The following is a 20,937-nucleotide window of genomic DNA, read 5'->3' as shown; positions in this document are numbered from 1 at the left end:
GCATTCATCCACTTTTCAGGTTAAAGACCCACCCTAGGGAAGGCCTCATTCCCTCTCCTGTCTACACAGCACTCCTCTGTGCGGCTCTCCAGTTTCTCTTTGAAGCAGCACGCTGTCTGGCATTGAAGACTGCATGCATTCTCTCTGGACTCACCCTCCCTGATCCCTTGCCCATGCTCAGCCCAACTTGACAACTTACAGTGCCATGAATTAAACCAATGCTTTGGCCTTGCCTCAACGGCCTCCCCTGTCTCCCCCATTTCTTCCACACTGAATCACAAGCCCTCTTAAATTAATTTGTACTGTCACTGTCCTCTTCGAAGAAGACTTTTCTCATCTCATCCGATCACCTTTGGGATGAGCATTCGCCTTCCTTAAACATTTCTCCTCTCAATATTTCAAAAATAACACCTTGACATCCTTTGGGAGACACTGCAGGTGCTTGTTTCGTTCTGCAGAAGAGGCTGGAGGAGAGAGACTGACAGGAATTACTGAAAGAGACAAACAACACACCATGAAAGCAGGTGTCTTGTGAGGGGCCCAAGCACGAGCAGAGGTTTCCTTCTTACGAGTAAAAGATTCTGACATAACGTCTATAATATTTAGACTTAATTCCAAGTGAGCTTGACTTCCGTCCACTAACATGCTCTTTATACCTTTCTTCTTCCCAGGATGGGACAGTTCCTCCCAAGCCTGTTTCTCTCCACCCTTTATATCAGACTAGACTCAGTCCTCCTGCTCAGTCCCTGCCGTCTCCTCAGACGCTCTCACATGCTGACTGTCTTACCCCAGGACCCTTCAGTCATTTGTCCTTCTCACTGAGGGATGAACAGGAGAATTCTCACACCCTGTTTAGCGGCAACACATATAATAAGGTGAGAATTCCCTGCTGAGGTGGGAATTGTTCTGTGCTGGGAAACTTCTTTATGCTTAACTTCTAAAACTTCAGCATAGAGGAAACATATATATTAAGAATATCAAATATTTGTGTTAAAGCCCGTGACCTTACAAAAAGATAATAATTAACCTTGAGAAGTTATTCAATATTTATTTTTGCTTTCAAAGTCGTTTTCCGATTTGCATTCCTCATTGTTTCATGTTCTAACCCCAAGGTGGAAATCCCAAGAAATTTTCCGAAACCTTACAAGATAGCATTATTAATTTATCTTCTAGTCTCAGTTCAATGTTGTTTAAAGAGCTTCTTTAAATTATAGTGCCTTAGTGAGGAGACACTTACTGTTGCAGTCAATGAGCAAAGAAATACTTAAAATTTCTACAAATATCTGTAAAATAATATTAACATCTCATTTTGTTTTATTTTATTTTTCATTTGAGTATAGTTGGCACAATGTTACATTAGCTTCAGGTGTGCAAACATAGTGATTCAACAAGTTTATACCTTATGCTATTAACATTTTATTTTAAAATGTGTGTATCTGCCTCATAATGTATAGTGATGGGATATGTAAAACGAGGTGTTCATTACCCTAAAGAAAACATATATATTGTATATATTTTATATATGCTATATATTTTATGTATTAAATATTTTAATATATTAATATTTTTATTATATTTTACATTTATAATATAATTTTATATAATTATTTAAACATTTTAATATATTATATATTTTATATTTATATAAATTATATATACTTTTATATTTTAAATATATATATTTTAAATGAAAAAGTATTTATAGTTGGCTTTGGAATGCAATCATAAATGTTCTATTAGAAGCAAGCAGTTAATAATACCGCATAAGACTTATGTACAAGTGCCCCTTGTTCTTCTGAACATTACCATAAGGTCATCCTGGCTATTACAGACTCTCAGGTTCTGAAAAATTCACAAAAGAATTGATTAGTAAAAACCTGCAATTAATTTTTTTAACTCAAAATCTAGTTTAAAAACATTTATTTTGCAAATTCTCTATATCTAATGCACTACACCTCTGTACTTGGAAACCGATGAAGGCCAGAATCAGTATGTTCCAGAATGTAGTTGTACAATATCCCTTAGGCCCTGAAATTTTTTTTTTTTTGAGGAAATGCTCATAAACTCAGTCTAAAGACAGTCATCTAAAAAGTGAACATTATTATATAAAGAATATTTTAGTTTTCATATTTAATAGCATCTATCATGACTGAATGATCAACCCTGAATTAAACCTATAAACTATCCATTTTCTGCAAACAGAGTGTTTTTGGGCAAAGTTCAGGATGACATTTTTATGACTTCTGTTTCTTATTCTTGGTTTAGAAAAAAGCATTTCAGGGAAAGTATAATATTTAAATAATTTTATATAATTTGAAATTCTTCCTGATTTAATCCTTGCCAACATATATGAAATCCATTTAGCTATTAAATAGAGTTAATGATTCTGAAAATAACATGACTATATTCTTATAAATTGTCATCAATGAGAGGATTATAATTGTGTTTTATAAATATTAATTGCATCAAGTATCTTATAATATTTTGGTGGTGTTTTCTAGAACCATTCAGCATTCACAGAGGTTGAAGGATAGAGTCAGTATTTCATCCATATTTTAATCTGTACTTGGTCAGGCTGTGGAGAACAATATATAAAAGTGATTTGAGGTTGGACAACTATTTTCAGTTTACACACTCTTCCTAATAGATTTTGTCTTTCAGAGTCTAAGATTTATTGATACTGAATAAAGAACATTCACATCAGAAATAATAATAATAGTAATGTAAGACAGTATTTCTTAATGGAAGATTCAGAACACTCAATAGTCTTGTACTTAAACTGCTCCCTTTAAAATATACAGATTACCCAATTTGATATCTATGTCTACAAAACTTGTGTTATAAATATAGGCCAGTAGCACACTGGGTTTCAAGAGTTGTCTTTTTTTATTTGAAATAACTTCTTCTGTGGAATTGTAAAACATAACCTCCCATCTAAATTAACTTCTCTCCAATACCCTAACGTCATTGCCAGACCTGCTTTACCGCTTTACCTACTAGGCTCATCTCTAAATTCAAATCTTCCCATAATTCCCCCTTGAGAGCCACACTGAACTTGACTTAACTATCTTTGATGGTCCCTCATTAACTGGGGTTACAGAAGGTGTTTAACAGGGTTTATTATTCTTCCGTTGAGTCTGTAGTGTGTGCTCTTTTCTTCTGAATCTTCATTAGACTCTGTGTGTTCTACATGTTTCTAATCCCTACCCTCTTCTCTTACTTTCAAGATAGAGCTCTATCATATGATGTCATATCATACATGTTGATGCTCAGGTATTTTCCTTTCCATCTTTAATAAATCAGGAGATCCTTTTTTTTCTCCAGGTCTCATGAAGGGAGTCATTACTATTATTTCTTTCTTTAATCCTTCAAGGTAATATAGCCCTATGGTTAAGAGCATGATGTCTCTAGACAGTCGGTCTAAGTTCATTTCCTGACCCCGCTCCTTCCAGATGGTGATGTTGGATAAGTCATTTAGGCTCTGCATGCCTCCATTATTCACCTGTAAAAGGAGGATGACAATAGTACACACCTTACTAGAGTATTATGAGATTAGGATGTAGTAATATGTACAGAGCACTTAGAATAGTGCCTGGAAGATTACAAGAACCATATAAGAGTTAGATCTTATTATTAATAAGCCTTTCTGGAGTGCCATTCCCAGCATTCTTTTGAATCATTTTTCCTTTTTGTGTTGGACCCCTTCTCTTTGCAGAAATCTCAAAAAGAAGAAAGAAGGAAAAGATGAACTCATCTCCATCCTTTTCCTTGATAGTGCTGCAAGCCTAGTAATTTCGAGACTTTCTTTCTCTCAAAGTGATCAATAGCCATTATCTCCATTCTCCCTCTATAAATTCATGCTTTAACCCATTCTTGAAAGCATTCTGTCTGTTTGCCTCAACCACTCTATCAAGATTGCTCTCTCGGCGTAAACTGCTTGTCAGCAAACTCAGCTGAATTTCCTCAGTCCTCTGTCTCTTTTGTCCATTGCAGCAACTGACACAGTTGATCATGCACTCTTGAATCTCCCTCCTCACCCTGCTCTTGGGATGGTATGTACATTCTGACTCCCTGACTGTTCCTTCTTTGTTTTCTTTGTGGACACTTCTTCCTTTACCTCTTCTCTCTAACTGCCTCCGTTCAGATGCTCACCCACTCACAGACTTCTGTGATTACTTTAGTACTGATAATTCTCAAATCCACATTTCCAATTCTGTTTGTCCTCCGAGGTTGAGTTTTATATCTTCAGCTGCTCACTTGTCAGTTCCCCTAGGATGTCATGTTGTCACCTCAAACTCATCATTCATTTTGCCTCGAACTAGTTATGTTCTGGCTTCCCTACCTCTGTCATTAATACCACAGTTCTCAGTCCTCAGACTCAAACTTGATTAGGTAGGATGCTTTTTCTGCTTTGTCCTCATAGCTAGTCATTCATCAAGTTGAATAGATTCTTCCTTTCTTACGCCTGTCATGTTGTTATCTCTCGCTACTCTTTATTATTATTCTACTTTACTTAAACCAATCGACTTATTTTCCTCTAGGCATGCCTGGGGAATTTCTCACTGTTTAACTTGCTCATGCATTCTCCTCATATAAAATACCTTTCTGCTTTTCACCTTCCTTATGCAAAGCAAACCATTCTCATCCTTTATGACCTAGTCAAATTATCTCGGCTCCTCTGTGAAGTTTTCCCATTCGTCAACATTCAAAGTGATGTTTTCCCCTTCTAATTTATATAATCCTTGCCTGTGCCAAGGTATCTCATGCATATTACAGGTTATCTTGTATGTGTTCGTTGTGATTGTCCTAGTGTCCATCTAGGGTGTGACATGCTTAATATGATATTTTTCACATTGTAGGTATAGCAATAAATATGTGTCCATGATGAACAAACTCTAAAATGACCCAGATTGTTCACTAGGAGCCCACAATGCTTGAATATTTAGGATTATTTCCATTTTAAGTAGAAACTACTTAGAGTCAATTTATGGATTTATCAGTACATTGAATAGAATTTTCCGTCAGTTGAGAATCTCCCTTTTTCTGGGGATGCATGTAGTTTCCAGCAAGCTTATGGAGTGCTTCAGCATAGGAGCATAGGTGGGGTGGGGACGGGGAGGCAGTAGGCATCCGATCTTTCTTTGCTGTATGTGGACTCTGGGATCCACCAGGGTATCCTCAGTCCTATCTGGTATATGACCATCAATCATATACTACCCTGCTGCATCCTTCTTTCTTCCCCTGCATGGCATGCCCTGATTGGCTCTAGGTTAGCTACTTCTGAGCCCCTTGAGCCTATATGCGAAAACACAGTCACCTGCACGCTGGGAGCAGATCAATTTTTGTGAGTCCCTCACAGAGTCATCCACTGAGATACTCTACATATCCTTCATCACTCTTCTTTTCCTGCCGCCTCATTTGTAGAAAGCTCTAGGAGTCTATCCTTACGAATTTGCCTACCCACTAAAATGTATTTGTAACCCCAAAATCAGTACTCACTGCACTTTTGTGATCATTTGCGGACATATGAAGAATAGTGAAAAATGTGATTGGCCCGTGTACGTGTTCCCAGCTGAGGTGAACAAGGTGATGTTCTGCCTTCTTGTTTGAACTCTTCATGCTGTAAGCAATCATTCTTGTCACGGTCTGTCTAGTACCACATGCTTTGAATTTCTTTGCTTTTTCTTGGTGATTTCACTATTTAAAATGGCCTCTTCAGCATGTCTGGTGCTCTAAACACAAGAAGGCCACAATGTACCTCACAGAGAAAATTTACATGTCAGGTAAGCTTCCTTTAAACATGAGTTACAGTGCTGTTGGCTGTAGGTTCAATGTTAATGGACCAATGATATACATTGAATAAGGTGTCTTTAAACAGAAAGGCACATTAAACAAGACTATGTATGATTGACGGATGAAAAGGTAATTGGACTTGCAGGAAGTTAGTCTTACATTTCGTCCTGGAGCACCGGTTCAGCACTCGCTAACTCCGTGTTTGCAGAGACGTTATAGAACATAACTACTGTGAATAAGGAGAATCACTGTACCTTTGTTTTGGTTTGGTAAGAAGAGGATTCATATACAAGTAGTTAATTTGGGAGGTGGCTCCAGGAAACACCAGTGAAGGAAGTAGGGAACTGGAAAAGATGTGTAATAAGGGGTATATCATGAAGCAAGTTACCAGATGGGAAATTACAGCTTGAGTTTACTGGGAAATTCTAGGAGACAATGTGGACAAGTCTGAGTTAAGCAATCTGGGGTGGGGGCGGGGAATCCTGCTAGTCTTTGTTTGAGGGCTGTGCTGGGGGAGAGGAGCATTCCTCCCCAGAAAGAGCCCTCAGGCAAAGAGAAGCCTGGTGACATTCACAGGCTGGTAGTGAAATGTCAAGACCTGAGATGACAGAGGCAGGACAGTAATTTGTATTATGTATATTCACAACTTTTATGTTTATGATCTAAATTTGAGGTTTAGGATCCTGCAAATCAAAACTTTGGCTAGCAGAACGTGATAATTTTCTTTATTTTGGACATATTTTGCCCTGGGCCATGTATAATGGCTGAAACAATAAAGGGTACAGAGGAATTTTAGGTCTGGGTGTGTGTGTTGGGAGGGGGGCTTACTATCTTAAAATAGTCTGTCATCCAGAGTCATTCTGATAGTAGAAGGATGTTAGGGTTTGAAGCTGATGGCCAAGAAAGAATTCTTGAGACACCTTAGGTGCAAAAAGGTGGTTTTATTAAAGCACGGGGATAGGGCCTGTGAGCAGAAAGAACAGCACTGGGGTCATGAGGAGTGGCCCATTATATACTTTCAAGTCAGGAAGGGGTTACAGATAGTGTAAGTCTCTAAGGACTTTTGGAAGCAAGGTTTCCAGGACCTTGAGGGGGTTAGCTATTGTTAGGAAAAGGTCACTTATTATTGTCTAATAAAACTTTAGTCATGAGGCCCTTCAGATGTATATGGGTGGGTCATATGCTTGGGGGATGATTGCCAACATGTATCTTGGGGGAGGGGGGTAGAGATAAAGGAAGTTTCCAAAGGAATTTTTATACATTAAAGTAGGCTCCCAGAATCCTAGGGGTCAGGCTAAGATTGCTTTTTGCCCTTAGCAAAGTATTAACATGGAGGCAGCTGAGTTCCTAGAGGAATGTCACTCTGCCTGTTTCAAGGACTTGTCAATGGGCTGTAAGTAGTAAGGAAATTTAGTAATTTATCTTCTGCCTTTGTTTCCCACATCAATTTTACCAATTCCCCCCCCCCCCATTTTGTAATTCATATAGAAACGTTTATCTTCTTGTACCATGCACAACACACCTGTCAGTGTCTAGGTCAAAGCCTAATGGATCCACCCGCTGTTTTTGAGAATTCAATTCATTTGGAAAGATTCCTTTTCCTAAGCACCACTCAGATGTTGCCACAGGAGTCTCAATGACTTACTGTCTTGGCAACGGGTAAGGACACTAACCTGCATGTAACATGCAGAAGTGAAAGTTGATCACCCTTCATGACCTTTTTTCTTTTCTGCAGCCTCTGCCTCATTTCTTCTGTCTCACACTCCCATCAGCTCTGAGGCACAGCTGTCTTTTTAAGTCAAACCCGAATTCCAGTTCTTCTGGCTTACTTTCGCTTTCCCACTGAAGCGTTCAGCTTTCTGTACTTTCTCCTCTTCTCTTATCCCAGCTACATTTTCTACCTTGTATTTAGCACAACCACAGGCCAGGTGGACAGGACGTTCTCTCTTACCGCTGTCTCCCCTGAGTCTCTACTCTGCCCGACTTACACCAGCAGCAAACAAGAAAAACGCAGGGCAGGCCTATGAATCGGACCTTAGAGGAGGGAGAAGTAAGCCTTCACAGTCAGGACTGACTTCTGATGTGCTGGCAGGAGCGAGGCAGGGATTTCCTACTCAGGAAGGCTCTATTTACAGTGAAAGCTTGTGAGGTTTTATGCGTAAGAACAGCATCTTTATAGACAGAGAGACAGCGTTGAAGCCCCAGGAGAACATTGACAGCCATTCTGAGGACATCTTTTCTTTCAGTTTTCAAAAAAATTGCATACTTCAGAGGCCTTGTTTGTGACTGTGCAGCCATTTTTATTTCACTTTCGGTTTCTAAAGTGCACTATCCTTGTGCCTTGTTTGCAGCCATTTACCATTTTCTTTTATTTCTAGTCTGCTCTGTCTCATCCAAGCGATAAGCATGGTCCATTTCTTTACATAGGAATCCTCCTGTTGGCTCCACTGCTCTTACATTCTATTGTATATTTTCTATGCAAGCGTTGGGGCTAGCTGGCTTGTTCTAACATGTTCAATTTAAGTATTATCTCTGGAGTAGACCCTTGCAAAATAGCTTTCACCCATGAGCGGGAGAGAGTTAGTTATCTCTCACCTCCATTCTTCCTGCCTAGAATCCTCCAGCCCAGATCACTCCCATTTGCAGGTCCCAGGCTGTAATCATGATGACTGGAGGTCAAGGCAAGACTTCAAAGTCTTCCATGGAGAGAGGAAAATGTATATTCCCTGTGTCAGACAACCTGTGTTCTGATCTGTCCTGGACATTTTTGTAAAAGTGTATCATTAAGTGTTTTTCCATTGTTTTGGGGAAACAATTTTTACTTTTAAAAATCGTTTTTTTGAAAACAAATATTTTATAGATCTACCAATGTAACAAACCGCTTGTTAATACCTATTTTTATTATTATACAATTTCAATTATTTCTGTGCCCCTTGTCATTATTAGTGTTAGGTTGATCAGTAAGTAGACTTGTAGTTACTTTACCCAAAGTGAAATGCAACAAAAGTTCATCTGCAGGCTCTATTGCTGAATTAATTTTGTCAAATAAATAAATAGTTTTATGTCCATGTTTAGAAAAGTAATCCAAACTCCTGCTTTAGTTTCCTTATTTATAAAATAGCAATAAAAATAGAATCTTTAGGTGTGCCTGGCTGGCTCAGTTGGTAGAGCCTGAAGCCGTTGATCTCCGGGTCCTGAGCTCGAGCCCCACTTGGGTGTGGAGATTGCTTAAGGAAATTAAAAAAAAAAAAAAAAACACGTTAAAAAAAGTAGAATCTCAATCACAGGAGTTTTACCAAGATCAAGCGGTACATGTAAGTGAAACTCTCACGTTCCAACTTAAGTACCCGTTTTTATATATTTTTCAGCATGCTACCTCTTTGTAGAATTTTGGTGCTGGAGTGAAAAAGCAGTGCATTATTATTTTGTGTACATATAATTTAATTTATAGAAATGATATTGTTAACACACACTTCACTCTTTTTCTGTGGACTTCTTTTTCCTCTGCAGTGGTAGGATATTGCACTTGGTTCTAAAACTTTTACTTTAGGATCAAAACTGGGCTCATTTCATGAGAATTACATGGGGAACTTTAGAAAAATGCAGATTCCTGAGACTCACTTAAAACTCCTAAACTTATAACTTTTACTGGACTGGATGATCTTAGAAGTTTTTACCTCCTCTGGGCCCCTGGGTGGTTAAGCATCTGCCTTTGGCTGGATCCCAGGACCCTGGGATCCAGCCCCAGGTTCCTAGGGTCAAGCTCCCCCCCCCCCCATGGCTTAGGCTCTCTGCTCAGCAGGGAGTCTCTTTCTCCCTTTCCCTTGGCCCCTCTGCCCACTTGTGCACTCTCTCTCTCTCTCTCAAATAAATAAACAAAATCTTAAAAAAAAAGTTTTTACCTCTTTGAAGCTTTCCCATTGGTGGCAAATGTTTCCGCTTTTGTCTTTTAAATTCTGTAATGATTCACCAAGAAAATAAACTTTATTACAAAAAATAAATTAACAAAGAAAACTATACTGATATTAAAAAGTGCTTGATTATAATTGGTGATTTCTCATATAAACTTTTTCAAGTAAAAGGAAACACCAGTATTAAATGGTATATATACTACCTTAGGTCACAGGGTTTTTTTTTTTTTGTTTGTTTGTTTTTTGTTTTTTCCTTAATTAAACAAAGTCATAAAATGTTAGGTTGAGTTCTCAATCAAAACTACTCCCATGTGTTTGTAACATTTACAATTGGGCTGAGTGTTTATATATCCAGTATTCATGTACTTACTGAATCGGAAAGTACATTTTTTTTCCAGTACACTACTTCAATTATTAAAAGTCATTTCTCTTTGAAAAAGTACCAAAGCTGCCAACATGTACTTTTTAATGATTTACTTTTTAAGAAATTAAAGTGCCTTTTTCATAAAATGAGATTTTAGAATATACTAATCCTTTATATTAGAATTATGTTTTTGCTAAGAAAGCTGAAACATTTAACTTGAAATGTATCTTATCTTTATGATATGTCAACAGAGTATTTACTGATGGGTTTTTATTAGCCTCTTTCGAAGCAGCTGCTCTTGAGATTATAGATTAAGAGTAAAGAGGACATATAACTTGTCTGCAATGACAAAGTGAGAGGAAAGTGAGCACAATGGAGATATTTTCAGTCCAATTCTGTCCATTATTTGTCTTTTCCAGGTAAAGGATCATTCCACTTATAATAAGCCAAGGGCAAGACGTCTGTTAGAATAGTGAGAGAACCTTTTTAGCCATATGTATGATGAAAGAGAAATACACAGTTTAGGGACTACGAGGAGGAAAACAACTAAATGTAATAGCGAACTTATTGGGAGATTTGAGGTCTATTGCCTTTTGTTTTCACATCATGGAGTATTAGGGGTTGGCAATGGACTCTGGAACCTCTGATGAAGTTTCCTGGTGGTGAGGTAACTGGGTGAGTGAGCTAGGAAGACAGAAGAAAGGAAGGACACTTATATCAGGATCAGTAGGTAGGAGACTTTCCACCATAAACTGGCTTAAGCCTGTTCCTAGGTCATGAGCATGTGTCCTTTAAACCTTTGGATAGCTCACCCTATAAAGGTTGGCTTTTCTCACTTTGTTTTCCTCCATTTGTTCTCTTATTTATTTTCAAATTCAGTCCATTTGTAAAGTTTTTATTGTTTTCGTTATTAAGGATATCTTAACTAGTAGTATCACTGTATGGCTACTCAGAAAATTGACTCTCTATACAGAAATGCACTAAATGAATTAAATTTTTAATATTATAGGCATGTGTTAAACGTTTTAGTAGCTCATCTGAAAGGAGAATTTTTTTTTGAGGTTTCTTCTGATATTTTAACAGAGATTAATCGACAGAAGTTACAGCAGATCGTGATTTAGCTGGACAAGGGAAAATCTAAAGCATTCTAACCTTCACTTACTGGTTCAAAGGCTGAGGGGGCTTTGAAATAAAAAATTTGTTTTTCTAATGTAAGCTGTAAATATTTAGATCTAAAGATGTGAAAAATCTTTTACAGATGTATTTCAAGAATAAAGCAGCACTCCTTTGAGATAAGCGGTTTACAATTGCGCATAGCTTCAAAATGAGAAAATGAACACTAAGTTAAGTGATTTGGTTCAAGGTTACAAAAACCTTGTCTAACGAATAGCCCAATTCCCTATCAGTAACGAGGAGCATTTAACTTGAAATGTATCTTATCTTTATGATACGTCATAATTCCAATGTGAAGTCTTGGAACCCGGGAGTCTGGAAGTTGATACATTATTTATTTATTTATTTCACAAAGATTTACTAAGTATCCCTTAGGTGTCTCTGCTGGCCTTGCTTTGAAATCAAGCACACAGAAATGTAAGGGGCCTTGGCCAACTATGTTCTTCTCTACTTGGGAAAAGCAGAAATTAAATATGCAAAAAAATCCATTACTTAATGGTAATTGTGGCAACTGCAACATAGAAGACAACTGAGTGGTTATGAGTTATCTGTTATAGAAGTCCTGATCTAGTCTGATGAATCAGGAAGGACTTCAGGAGGCCTGATGTCTGAACCGAGGTCTAAAAAGAAGCAGTCTGGGGGCCTGCTGGCCACTCCAGTGAGAGGGAATAGCAGCAGGAAGCTTGTCAGGCAGGAAAGAAAAGGGACAGGACAAGCACAAGAAAATGAAAGCAGGCCAGAGCATTGAAGAAACAAGTGGGACCAGGAACTACCATTTGAAGTTAGCAAGAAGACTGCCAGACAGCTTCTGCATTCCTGGGGGCCCTGGGTTAGCAGAATTTGTGAGAAGAAAGCAGGGTGTGAGTTGAGGGGGTCATGGAAATTTAGAAGAAAGAAATTTAGAAGAAGAAGTTTCTAAGAAAGAAATTCATATTTGGAAAAAAGTAGGCAAACATTCCACTTTATTTTTATTTTATTATTTTTTAAATTTAATTTTTAAAATTTATTTTTTAAATTCTGGTATAATTAACACACAGTGTTATATTAGTTTCTGGTGTACAATATAGTGACTCAGCAATTCTATACACTACTCAATGCTCATCATGATAAGTGAACTCTTAATCTCCTTCATCTAGTTCACCCGTCCCCCACCCACCTCCAGTCCAGCGACCACCAGTTCTCTAATTTTTAGTCTGTTTTTTTTTGTTTATCTCTTTTTTTCTGTGTTTTGTGTCTTAAATTCGACGCATGAGTGAAGTCATATGGTATTTGTCTTTCTCTGACTAATTTCACTTAGAATTATACCCTCTAGATCCAACCATGTTGTCGCAAGTAACATGCCACTTACTTTACAGACAGCATTTGATTTACATTTCAAAACAGTCAGAAAGTAGGTTTTAATCCCTTTATTTCACATACAAAGAAACTGAGGCTCAGAGAGTGTAAATAATGTGTACATGATTCCAGCAAACTAGCTTCAAAGCTGGTACTTAAAATCAAAGAAATAGCATCACCACCTCCCAGAATCATAGACTTCTGTCCAAACAACAAGGCCTTATAGCTAAGGAGTGGAACTAACCACTGAGGTCGTCCGACTTCCTTCAGTCGACAGATGAGGAACTGGAGACTAATGATGTGAAGTGACACACCAAAGGGCACGGTGTTAGTTCCTGGAAGAGCCTAAGTTTATCATGAAGTCCACAGTGCTCTTCACCTTGCAACCCCAGGCTGCAGCCATTTTGTGCAGCCGCGGTTCCAAAGGTTAGTGGCTAAGAGAACCGCTGTACCTCTAACACTTCGTCAGACTGGGGCAGCCACATTTACTGGAAGAAGTCATCTTGAATGTTGGACTCAAAACTTCCTTTTCTCCTCTTCATTAATAATATCTGTTTTTGCTCCATCGACATAATTAGAAATCCTTCTGTGTGAATAAAGCAAGGTAATTTATTTCCTATCATCACAGAGATAAACCACCTGGCTCTTAATTCCAAAACTTTTCTGACAACTTTGGAAGTTCATGGGAATCAGGTAACTGTTCAGGTACTGTAGAATAGAAAACCTTTGAGGTGGGTGGAATAGGAGAAAAAGCCAACTCAAAATTGGTTTTTAATGTTTTTAGATTTTTCAGGAAACTGGAACAGGGGCGCTATTTGCCTATGCCAAATTGTTTTCAGAATGGATGAATTTGTGTAATATGTTCATAAAGAACATTCTGTTCAAAATGGGTAAATGCAAATTAATTGGGCTTTTAACATTAAAAAATGAATGCCGGTGAGTAGATATTTTAAGAGAAGCGGTTCTGAAAACTGAAGTATCAATCATATTTAGTTAGGTTCTCCACTAGAGGGCAAAAAGAACATTTCAACACAATAGATGCTTTAATGACAGGCTAGCATTTGAAACCAGGCATGTTTCAGGTTATCTAATTGCCAGTCATCATTCTTAAAATGTACTTAATGTAATCACAAACAGTTGACTTTTAAATTTCTTCCAGGAAACCGAGAACAATCAATTTTTATATCTCTGTCCCTGAGCTCATTTGTTGCCATCTAGCTGAAATTTTTCATTATAACACTTTTAATAAAATCATCTTAGAAATTACAAATTTGCTAATTGGAAAGAGATATGCAGTAGGAGGCCGGCTGGATGGCATTTTTAGTGAAGAAAAGTATACTTGGAGAAAGATGACTTTTAAAGCTCTTGTAAAATAACATGCTGGCCCCTTAGAATTTATTGCCCATGCTTGTGTTTTTACAGGCATAAAGAAAATAAACTGCCATCAGTTTGCACCTTGTTCAGATGGAGGCACAAAGGAAAAAATGAGCTTGTATCTCAAAGCAATTAGCCACCACCTGTAACTTCCCTAGTGCATGGTATCTAGATCAGGTTCTTTGGAAGCAGAGCCTGAGACAAGGGTTCAGCTGTTTGTGATTTATTGAGGGCGTGCTCTTCAGAAAAACTTTCTGTAAGAGCAGGAGTGAACACTAATTGAAGGGGGCAAAGAGCAGAGCAAACGTGTTCCCAGGTAGCAATCATCCTTGTTCTAATTCACAGGGAGAGGGGAACGTAAGTTGCAAAGTTATCCACCCTTGAGGAAAAGGTGCTGACCTTTGGTACCCCCTGTCAGTCAGTCTTTGGTTGTGGGCCATGATGTTGGAGAGTGTCAAGAAACCAGCATCAGGAAGCTCTCCTCAGCTGAGGGTGATGGTGTGTAGAACGAGGCATCTGTCGGCGCAGAGATATAATAAAAACCCTGATGGAGGCATTCATCTTTGTAAATTGAGTCTATATGTATATATATATATATATATATATATATATATATATATATATATATATATATGTTTACCTTTGAGCACAGTTGTTTGTCTAAACATCCTTTAATGCTGTGACTTATTTTTTTTAAATGTCTTTTGTATGAGATTGATCCACATCAAGTCACCATTATCCAACAGTTATTATTCAAGTTATTCAGTGGTTCTTGACCTACAAAAACATCAGTTTTATCAGTTTTATATAGTTCGGCCGACTTGTTTGTCTCATTGCTTTATTTTGTTATCCTTTTACTTATTCAGTGTAACAAAAGCCATATATACCATGTGGTATTTACATAGTGAAGGAGTCTCTTATTTTGAAACTTCAGGGCAGAATGTTCCTATGTGGTTTCGTCTTGCTTTATATAACCACTGTTTTATTCCTTTCACTAAAATGAGCATAACATTTTTTCAGATTTTTAAATTTGTTGAAGTTTACCCATGTGTGACTGATTCGATACAACTCAGACATTTCATTTACAGCCATGAAATAATAATACCCATTTGCCCTTAATAAGCCATATGTTCCGTACGTTCTGTTAATCAAATAGAAATCTTTCGTGGAAGAAATGACTGTGGGGTTGGACCCTTCCTCAGGTTGTTTAAAAATATTTACTTAGCTCCCAGCGGGCACTGAAACACTGTCTTAGTTCTGTTGAGGCATTAAGATGAAGTATATGATCTCCCCTTTGCTCTCAAAGAATTAGAGGTCAGCCACTAATCTCAATACTTTGTATTACTAAAAGTATATGTTTGGAGCCCCTGGGTGGCTCAGTTGGTTAAGGCTCTGGCTTTTGATTTTGGCTGAGGTCATGATCTTGGGGTTGTGGAATCAAGCCCACGAAAGGCTCCGCGTTCAGTGGGGAGTCCGCTTGAGAGTCTCTCTCTCCCTCTGCTCCTCCCCCCATCAAATAAATAAATCTTTTTTAAGAAAGAATATATGTTTATGATGGTCATATCTTCCTGTTCATTGACTTTCTTTTTACTGGTGTATAATATGTCTTTTCTTGTCCCTTATAATTTTTAACTTACTGTCCATTTTTAAAGATAATAACATTGCTATTCCAGTTTTATATTGGCTCGTATTAGAGAGATAAGTCTTTTCCTCCTCTTATTTTCAATTTTTATGTCTTCTTGTGTGTGTATCTTTTGTTAACCATATATTCTCTGATCTTGATTTTTAATGGTACCTACATTTAGAGACTTCTCTTAATGTGTGAGAGTATCTCATTACATGACCTTAATACTGTCGTGTTATTTTACATTTCCCATTACTCTGCTTTCCTATCTCTTTCTAGTTTTCCACCCAAGAGATAGGGTTTTAGTTCACTAGTTTAAAAGTGATTCATTCTTTTTGTTTGTTTGTTTTGTTTTATTTATTTATTAGACAGAGAGAGCAAGTGCACAAGCAGGGGGAGTTGGAGAGGGAGAAGCAAACTCTCATGAGCAGGGAGCCCAGTGTGGGGCTTGATCCCAGGACCCTGAGATCATGACCTGAGCCAAAGGCAGTCACTTAACCAACTGAGCCACCCAGGCCCCCCTAAAAGTGATCCATTCATTTTGTTGTTGTGATTGTCATTAACTTGGGGTCCACATTCATGTTCATATCCCCTATCAGTATCTAAATCTTCTAGTAACTAAGACAAGTCAGCCTGGCCCCTTCCATGACTTCTCATCATGTTGATGTATCCCATTCTAGATTTTTATTTCTGGCGTTTTATGGTTATAATTTCTCTCTTTCTTTTCTGTGGTCTTTCATGGAAACACCATACTTACTCAAAATATTTTATTACCCTACCTTCCTGTATTTCTTGCCGTATCTTCTTGCCTTTGTTTTTTTTTTTTTTTTATGTTATGTTAGTCACCATACAGTACTTTTTTAGTTTTTGATGTGGTGTTCCATGATTCATTATTTGTGTATAACACCCAGTGCTCATTGAAATACTTGCCCTCCTTGATACCCATCACCAGGCTAAACCATCCCCCCACCCCCTCCACTCTGAAACTCTATTTGTTTCCCAGAGTTCATAGTCTCTCATGGTTCATCTCCCCCTCTGATTTTCCCCTCTTCATTTTTCCCTTCCTTCTCCTAATGTCCTCCATGCTATTTCTTATGTTCCATGTATGAGTGAAACCATATGATAATTGTCTTTCTCTGCTTGACTAGTTTCACTTAGCATAATCCCCTCCAGTTCCATCCATGTCAAAGCAAATGGTGGGTATTCATCCTTTCTGATGGTTGAGTAATATTCCATTGTATATATGGACCACATCTTCTTTATCCATTCGTCTGTTGAAGGGCATCTCCGCTCCTTTGTTCATAGCAGCAGTGTCCACAATAGCCAAACTGTGGAAGGAGCATTTGTTTCTTTTCTTTTTTGAGTCCTTGAACCAAGAAAGTTTTTTAAGGCAGTCCTTACTTGGCAAATACTCTGAGGCCTTGTATGCCTGAGAATATATTTTATGCTTCAATGTTTCAATGACTTTTTACCAGTTTATCAAATTCCAAGTGATAAAAATCTTAGACAATTTGGTAGTACTGTAACCATTTTTATCCTAATTTTTAAAAGATCTCACTCTTTGGAATGGCTGAAACCTACTAACCTAACCTAACCTAACCTAACCTAACCTAACAACATAACATAACCAGGGGTTTTCTATGGGCTTCTACACTTAGTAAATACCACAGCTATAGGGTTTGAAGTTTAGGTAAAAACTACCATGGTTGTTAGGATGTGGTTCTGTCAGGAACTTAGCAAGGAGCAAAAGAAGACAGATTCACCAGAGAGGAGATTTTAGGTAAGTGGAGGGCTGCCTTCTGTATGTAGCTTGTCTGCCCCAACTCCTTGTAGTTGGACCCTATTCCTCCATCTCTCCACACATTGTCTTACCCTACAGTTTGTGAATGATATGAGTCCTTCCTAACGCTCTCACCACGTCTGTCATGCACCTTTCAACTGTCAGCACACCTGCCACCTACCCGCCATCTTGCCCTAGCTCTTTGCTCCTGCAGTGCTACTGCAGCTTGGTCTTAGATCCCAGCCATTCCTGGGGGATTCTGACAGGGATGCTTGCTTCCCTGAGTCTTACAGTCAGACGGTCCTCAGCTCATCTGCCTACGAATCATTCACACAACTTTTTCCTCTTCAACCTCCCCTCCTTATGTTCTTTAAGATGCTGCTGGGAGAGTAGTGTTAGGGGAGAGCAGAGTGGGGTCTGGTAGGGGTCTCTGGAGGTCCAGGGGAGCACAGATTGGCCCCATCACATTTGTGCCTGTTCTTCCTCTCAAGAAACACTTTTCCAAATTTTTGTAATACATCGACTGACATCTGTTGACACGCTCCTGGGTTCTGGGATAGGTGTCTTACAACTTGGGATAACTGGTTGCAAATTAGGAACAGCTGGGATGAGACTAAAGCACAACAGGAACTGAAAAAAATATTTACGAGGCTAAGTCTTAATACAGAGCTGCTTATTTTCTATTATATGTCCCATTGGGATAAAATAGCTAATAGCCCTTATATTCCATAGAAAAGAAAGAATAGGGGGAGAAAAATATTCCACCAACATTATCTTTGGTGAAGAAAGAGACATTTGGTTTATGATTGTATTAGTGTTAGTATGATATTGGCGACAATTGAAAGCGATGTTTTGCCTGTAGTCCTGCGCAACTAATCGTGGGCTCAAAGGAGAGAGGAAAGACAGAGAACCAGTATGCTTCCTTGTCAATTCCAATTTCGGTTTCTGGAATTTGAGTCCAAACATGGTGTTGGAATACAGATCTTGTTCCATTTTCATTACAACCTGGGAGCTGTGCAATGCAAAAAGTGAATTGTGTAGTTAATCCCCTCAGGGAAGTGGTTTTCTAGTTGAGAAAGAAGCAACTCTGGATGAAAAATGTGCATAAACACAGGGATGTGGTACGTTTTCAAAACAGGCTGAACACAGAGTAGATGAGAATAAAAAAAAAAATCCCATTAAGCTGCCCTTTAGAAAGTGGTCTTTAGAGGCAGGAATTCTAACTGTCCCAAGTCTGTGCCTCCTGGGATGAAAGAGAAAAGGCCAGGAATAAAAGTAGTATAATTTGGAAATGTTCAACTGGATCTCAAAAGACTCATTACAAAGATCAGAGCAGAAAATTTCTGTTTTCTTACTGATATTAGAGTGGTATCACACTTATTGGTACTTAGACTCCAAAATAATAACATTAATGACCATCGCTTAATAGCAAGTTTTCTCTGGGTTTGTAAGCAAGGAACATGGACCAAATTCCAACTGAGTTTATGATAATACTGAGGGATATTGTGAAACTTAATAGTATTTATAAAAGTTCATACAAAAGTTTACCATTGCTCGAGGCACCGCTGCTACCTCTGCTGTGGCTGAGGAGATTCCAGAAACAAAGGAGATTCCACGACGAATAACTTTTTGCCTGAGACAGCATCACTTATCAATTAACAGAGTTGCACTTACATATCAGACTCACCAAGTTATCCAAGTAGAGGAGGTACTGGAACTCGTCTATTTAGGGCCCAGATTTTAAAGATGAGGAAACCAAGGCCCAGAGACAAAGTGATGTTCCCAAGGTCACACAGGGAGTTAAAGGCCTAGGAGAAAAGTAAAAATTATAAGACTTTAAGTAATCTCTACACCTAATAGAGGCTTGAGCTCAGGGCTCAAACTTACTACGCTGAGATCGAGACTTACATTCTCTTACCGAGTGAGCCAGGCAGGCACCCCTGGCGTGGGCACATTTTTTTTTAAGATGTTATTTATTTATTTATTTATTCATTCATTCATTCATTCATTCATTCATTCATTTATTTCAGAGAAAGAGTGCAAGTGCGCACAGGCCAATGTGGGGAGGAGCAACAGAGGGAGAGAGAGAGAGGGTGGAGGAAAGGATCTTTAGCAGACCCCAAGCTGAGTGTGGAGCCCCATGTGGGGCTCGATCCCAAGGCCCCCAGATCATGACCTGAGCCAAAACGAAGAGTCTGAAGAATGCTCAACTGACTGAGCCACCCAGGTGCCCCTAGCATGAGCAAATTTTTAAAACTTTAGGGCATCACCAAAAATAGATCTGGCTCCTTTAAATTCTAATAATACATGTTTAAACTACTGGTGTTCTGGAATTTTAAAAAATATTTTCGGCTAATGCAGATGAACTCTTTGAGACATGTGGGTAGGAGTAGCATGTTTCTGCCTGTCACTGAGAGCAGGTTTTTCCTCATAGCACAACTGCCCTCAGTAAGGGAAGACTTGGAGCCTTGCCCATTTTGTACAAGACCCAGACTCTTGAGCAATGAAGTTGATCAGCTAGTGTTTGGTGTACAACTGCTAGCGTTTGATGGGCCCTAGTCTACAGCAGCTCGAAGTCTACGGGAAATGAGACAAACCCATGTTGAATAGTCTTTGTTCACTTAACACACATTTGAAAGGGCTTCCTCTTTTCCATAGTCTGCGGAGTTGGGGCATATAAAATCCCTGCCTAGCCTCAGTTCCTGATCTTCTCCGACTCACTGTGCCCATGTACTCTGAATTTTCTCCCTATCTTCCCATCAGCCTAACTGTAATTTCTTTTCAGCGGTTAACCCCATATTCATTCTCACACCCCTCTGTTCCTACCCTTTAGATTCAGTCTCTTGGAAAGAGATTTCTTCATCCTTCTAGATCAGGTCAGATTTTTGTTTTGAACCTTCACAGCCCTCTGAGCTTTTACTTCCTAACACATTATTTTGTGTTTGTTTCTCTATATTCCTGATTAAATCATTAATATCTGTCTCTCCCACTACTCAGTGGTCTCCAAGAGCAGGGACAATGGCTTTTTGTTCACTGTTTTATCCCTGACATCTAGCAACATGTCAGGCACACTAGCAGGTACTTAATTAAAAGAATCGGGGGTAAATTATGTAATTATATGACCACAATGCAGCTTAATTGATTAGGACATTTTGAATATAGTTAATTTCAGTTGTGAGTAGATAAATATTTGGAAAACATCAATTTCCTCAGTTCCTACAAAAATGTTGGCTGTGGCCTCCCTACTCAACCTGTGGTAGCATTGGCATCAGCTGAGAGCCACTTAGAAATGCAGGGTCCCGGGCCCTCTCCAGACCTACTATGTCAGAATGTAAAGATGATAGGACTCCTGGGGTATTTCCTATGCACTGGGATATGTTGTAAATGAGAGATTAAAAACTCAGATGCTTTCTTTGCCCAGGCAGATCCCCAAAATGAGTGAATCAAGCCAGTTATGTAGGCAGAAGCATGATAACAGGTGACTTCTGACCCTTGGTCTCCTCTTAGCAGGATGGTGGGGACTGTCTTGACATGAAGACCTTCATCTTCATCGAATACAGCTCTACTGATCTAGATGTTGGCA

General features: G+C 38.6%; 1 protein-coding gene across 13 annotated transcripts in view; it reads left to right on the top strand.

The window, feature by feature from the left end:
- MLIP (muscular LMNA interacting protein) overlaps positions 1-20,937 on the top strand; it is a 240,687-nt gene that overhangs the window by 205,331 nt on the left and 14,419 nt on the right. For 11 of the 13 annotated variants that reach the window (XM_087857002.1, XM_087857000.1, XM_087856998.1 and 8 more), the window contains one exon: positions 672-875. The exons of the other annotated variants lie outside the window; for them this stretch is intronic. In XM_087857002.1, the coding sequence (XP_087713128.1) occupies positions 672-875 (204 nt within the window). The remainder of the gene's footprint in view (positions 1-671; positions 876-20,937) is intronic. 13 annotated transcript variants of the gene reach the window in all.

This window comes from Ursus americanus, chromosome 29 (genome assembly GCF_024610735.1).
Source record: "Ursus americanus isolate L20-20 chromosome 29, mUrsAme1.1.p, whole genome shotgun sequence".
NCBI lineage: Eukaryota > Metazoa > Chordata > Mammalia > Carnivora > Ursidae > Ursus > Ursus americanus.
This window is presented reverse-complemented; position numbering and strand designations above follow the sequence as displayed.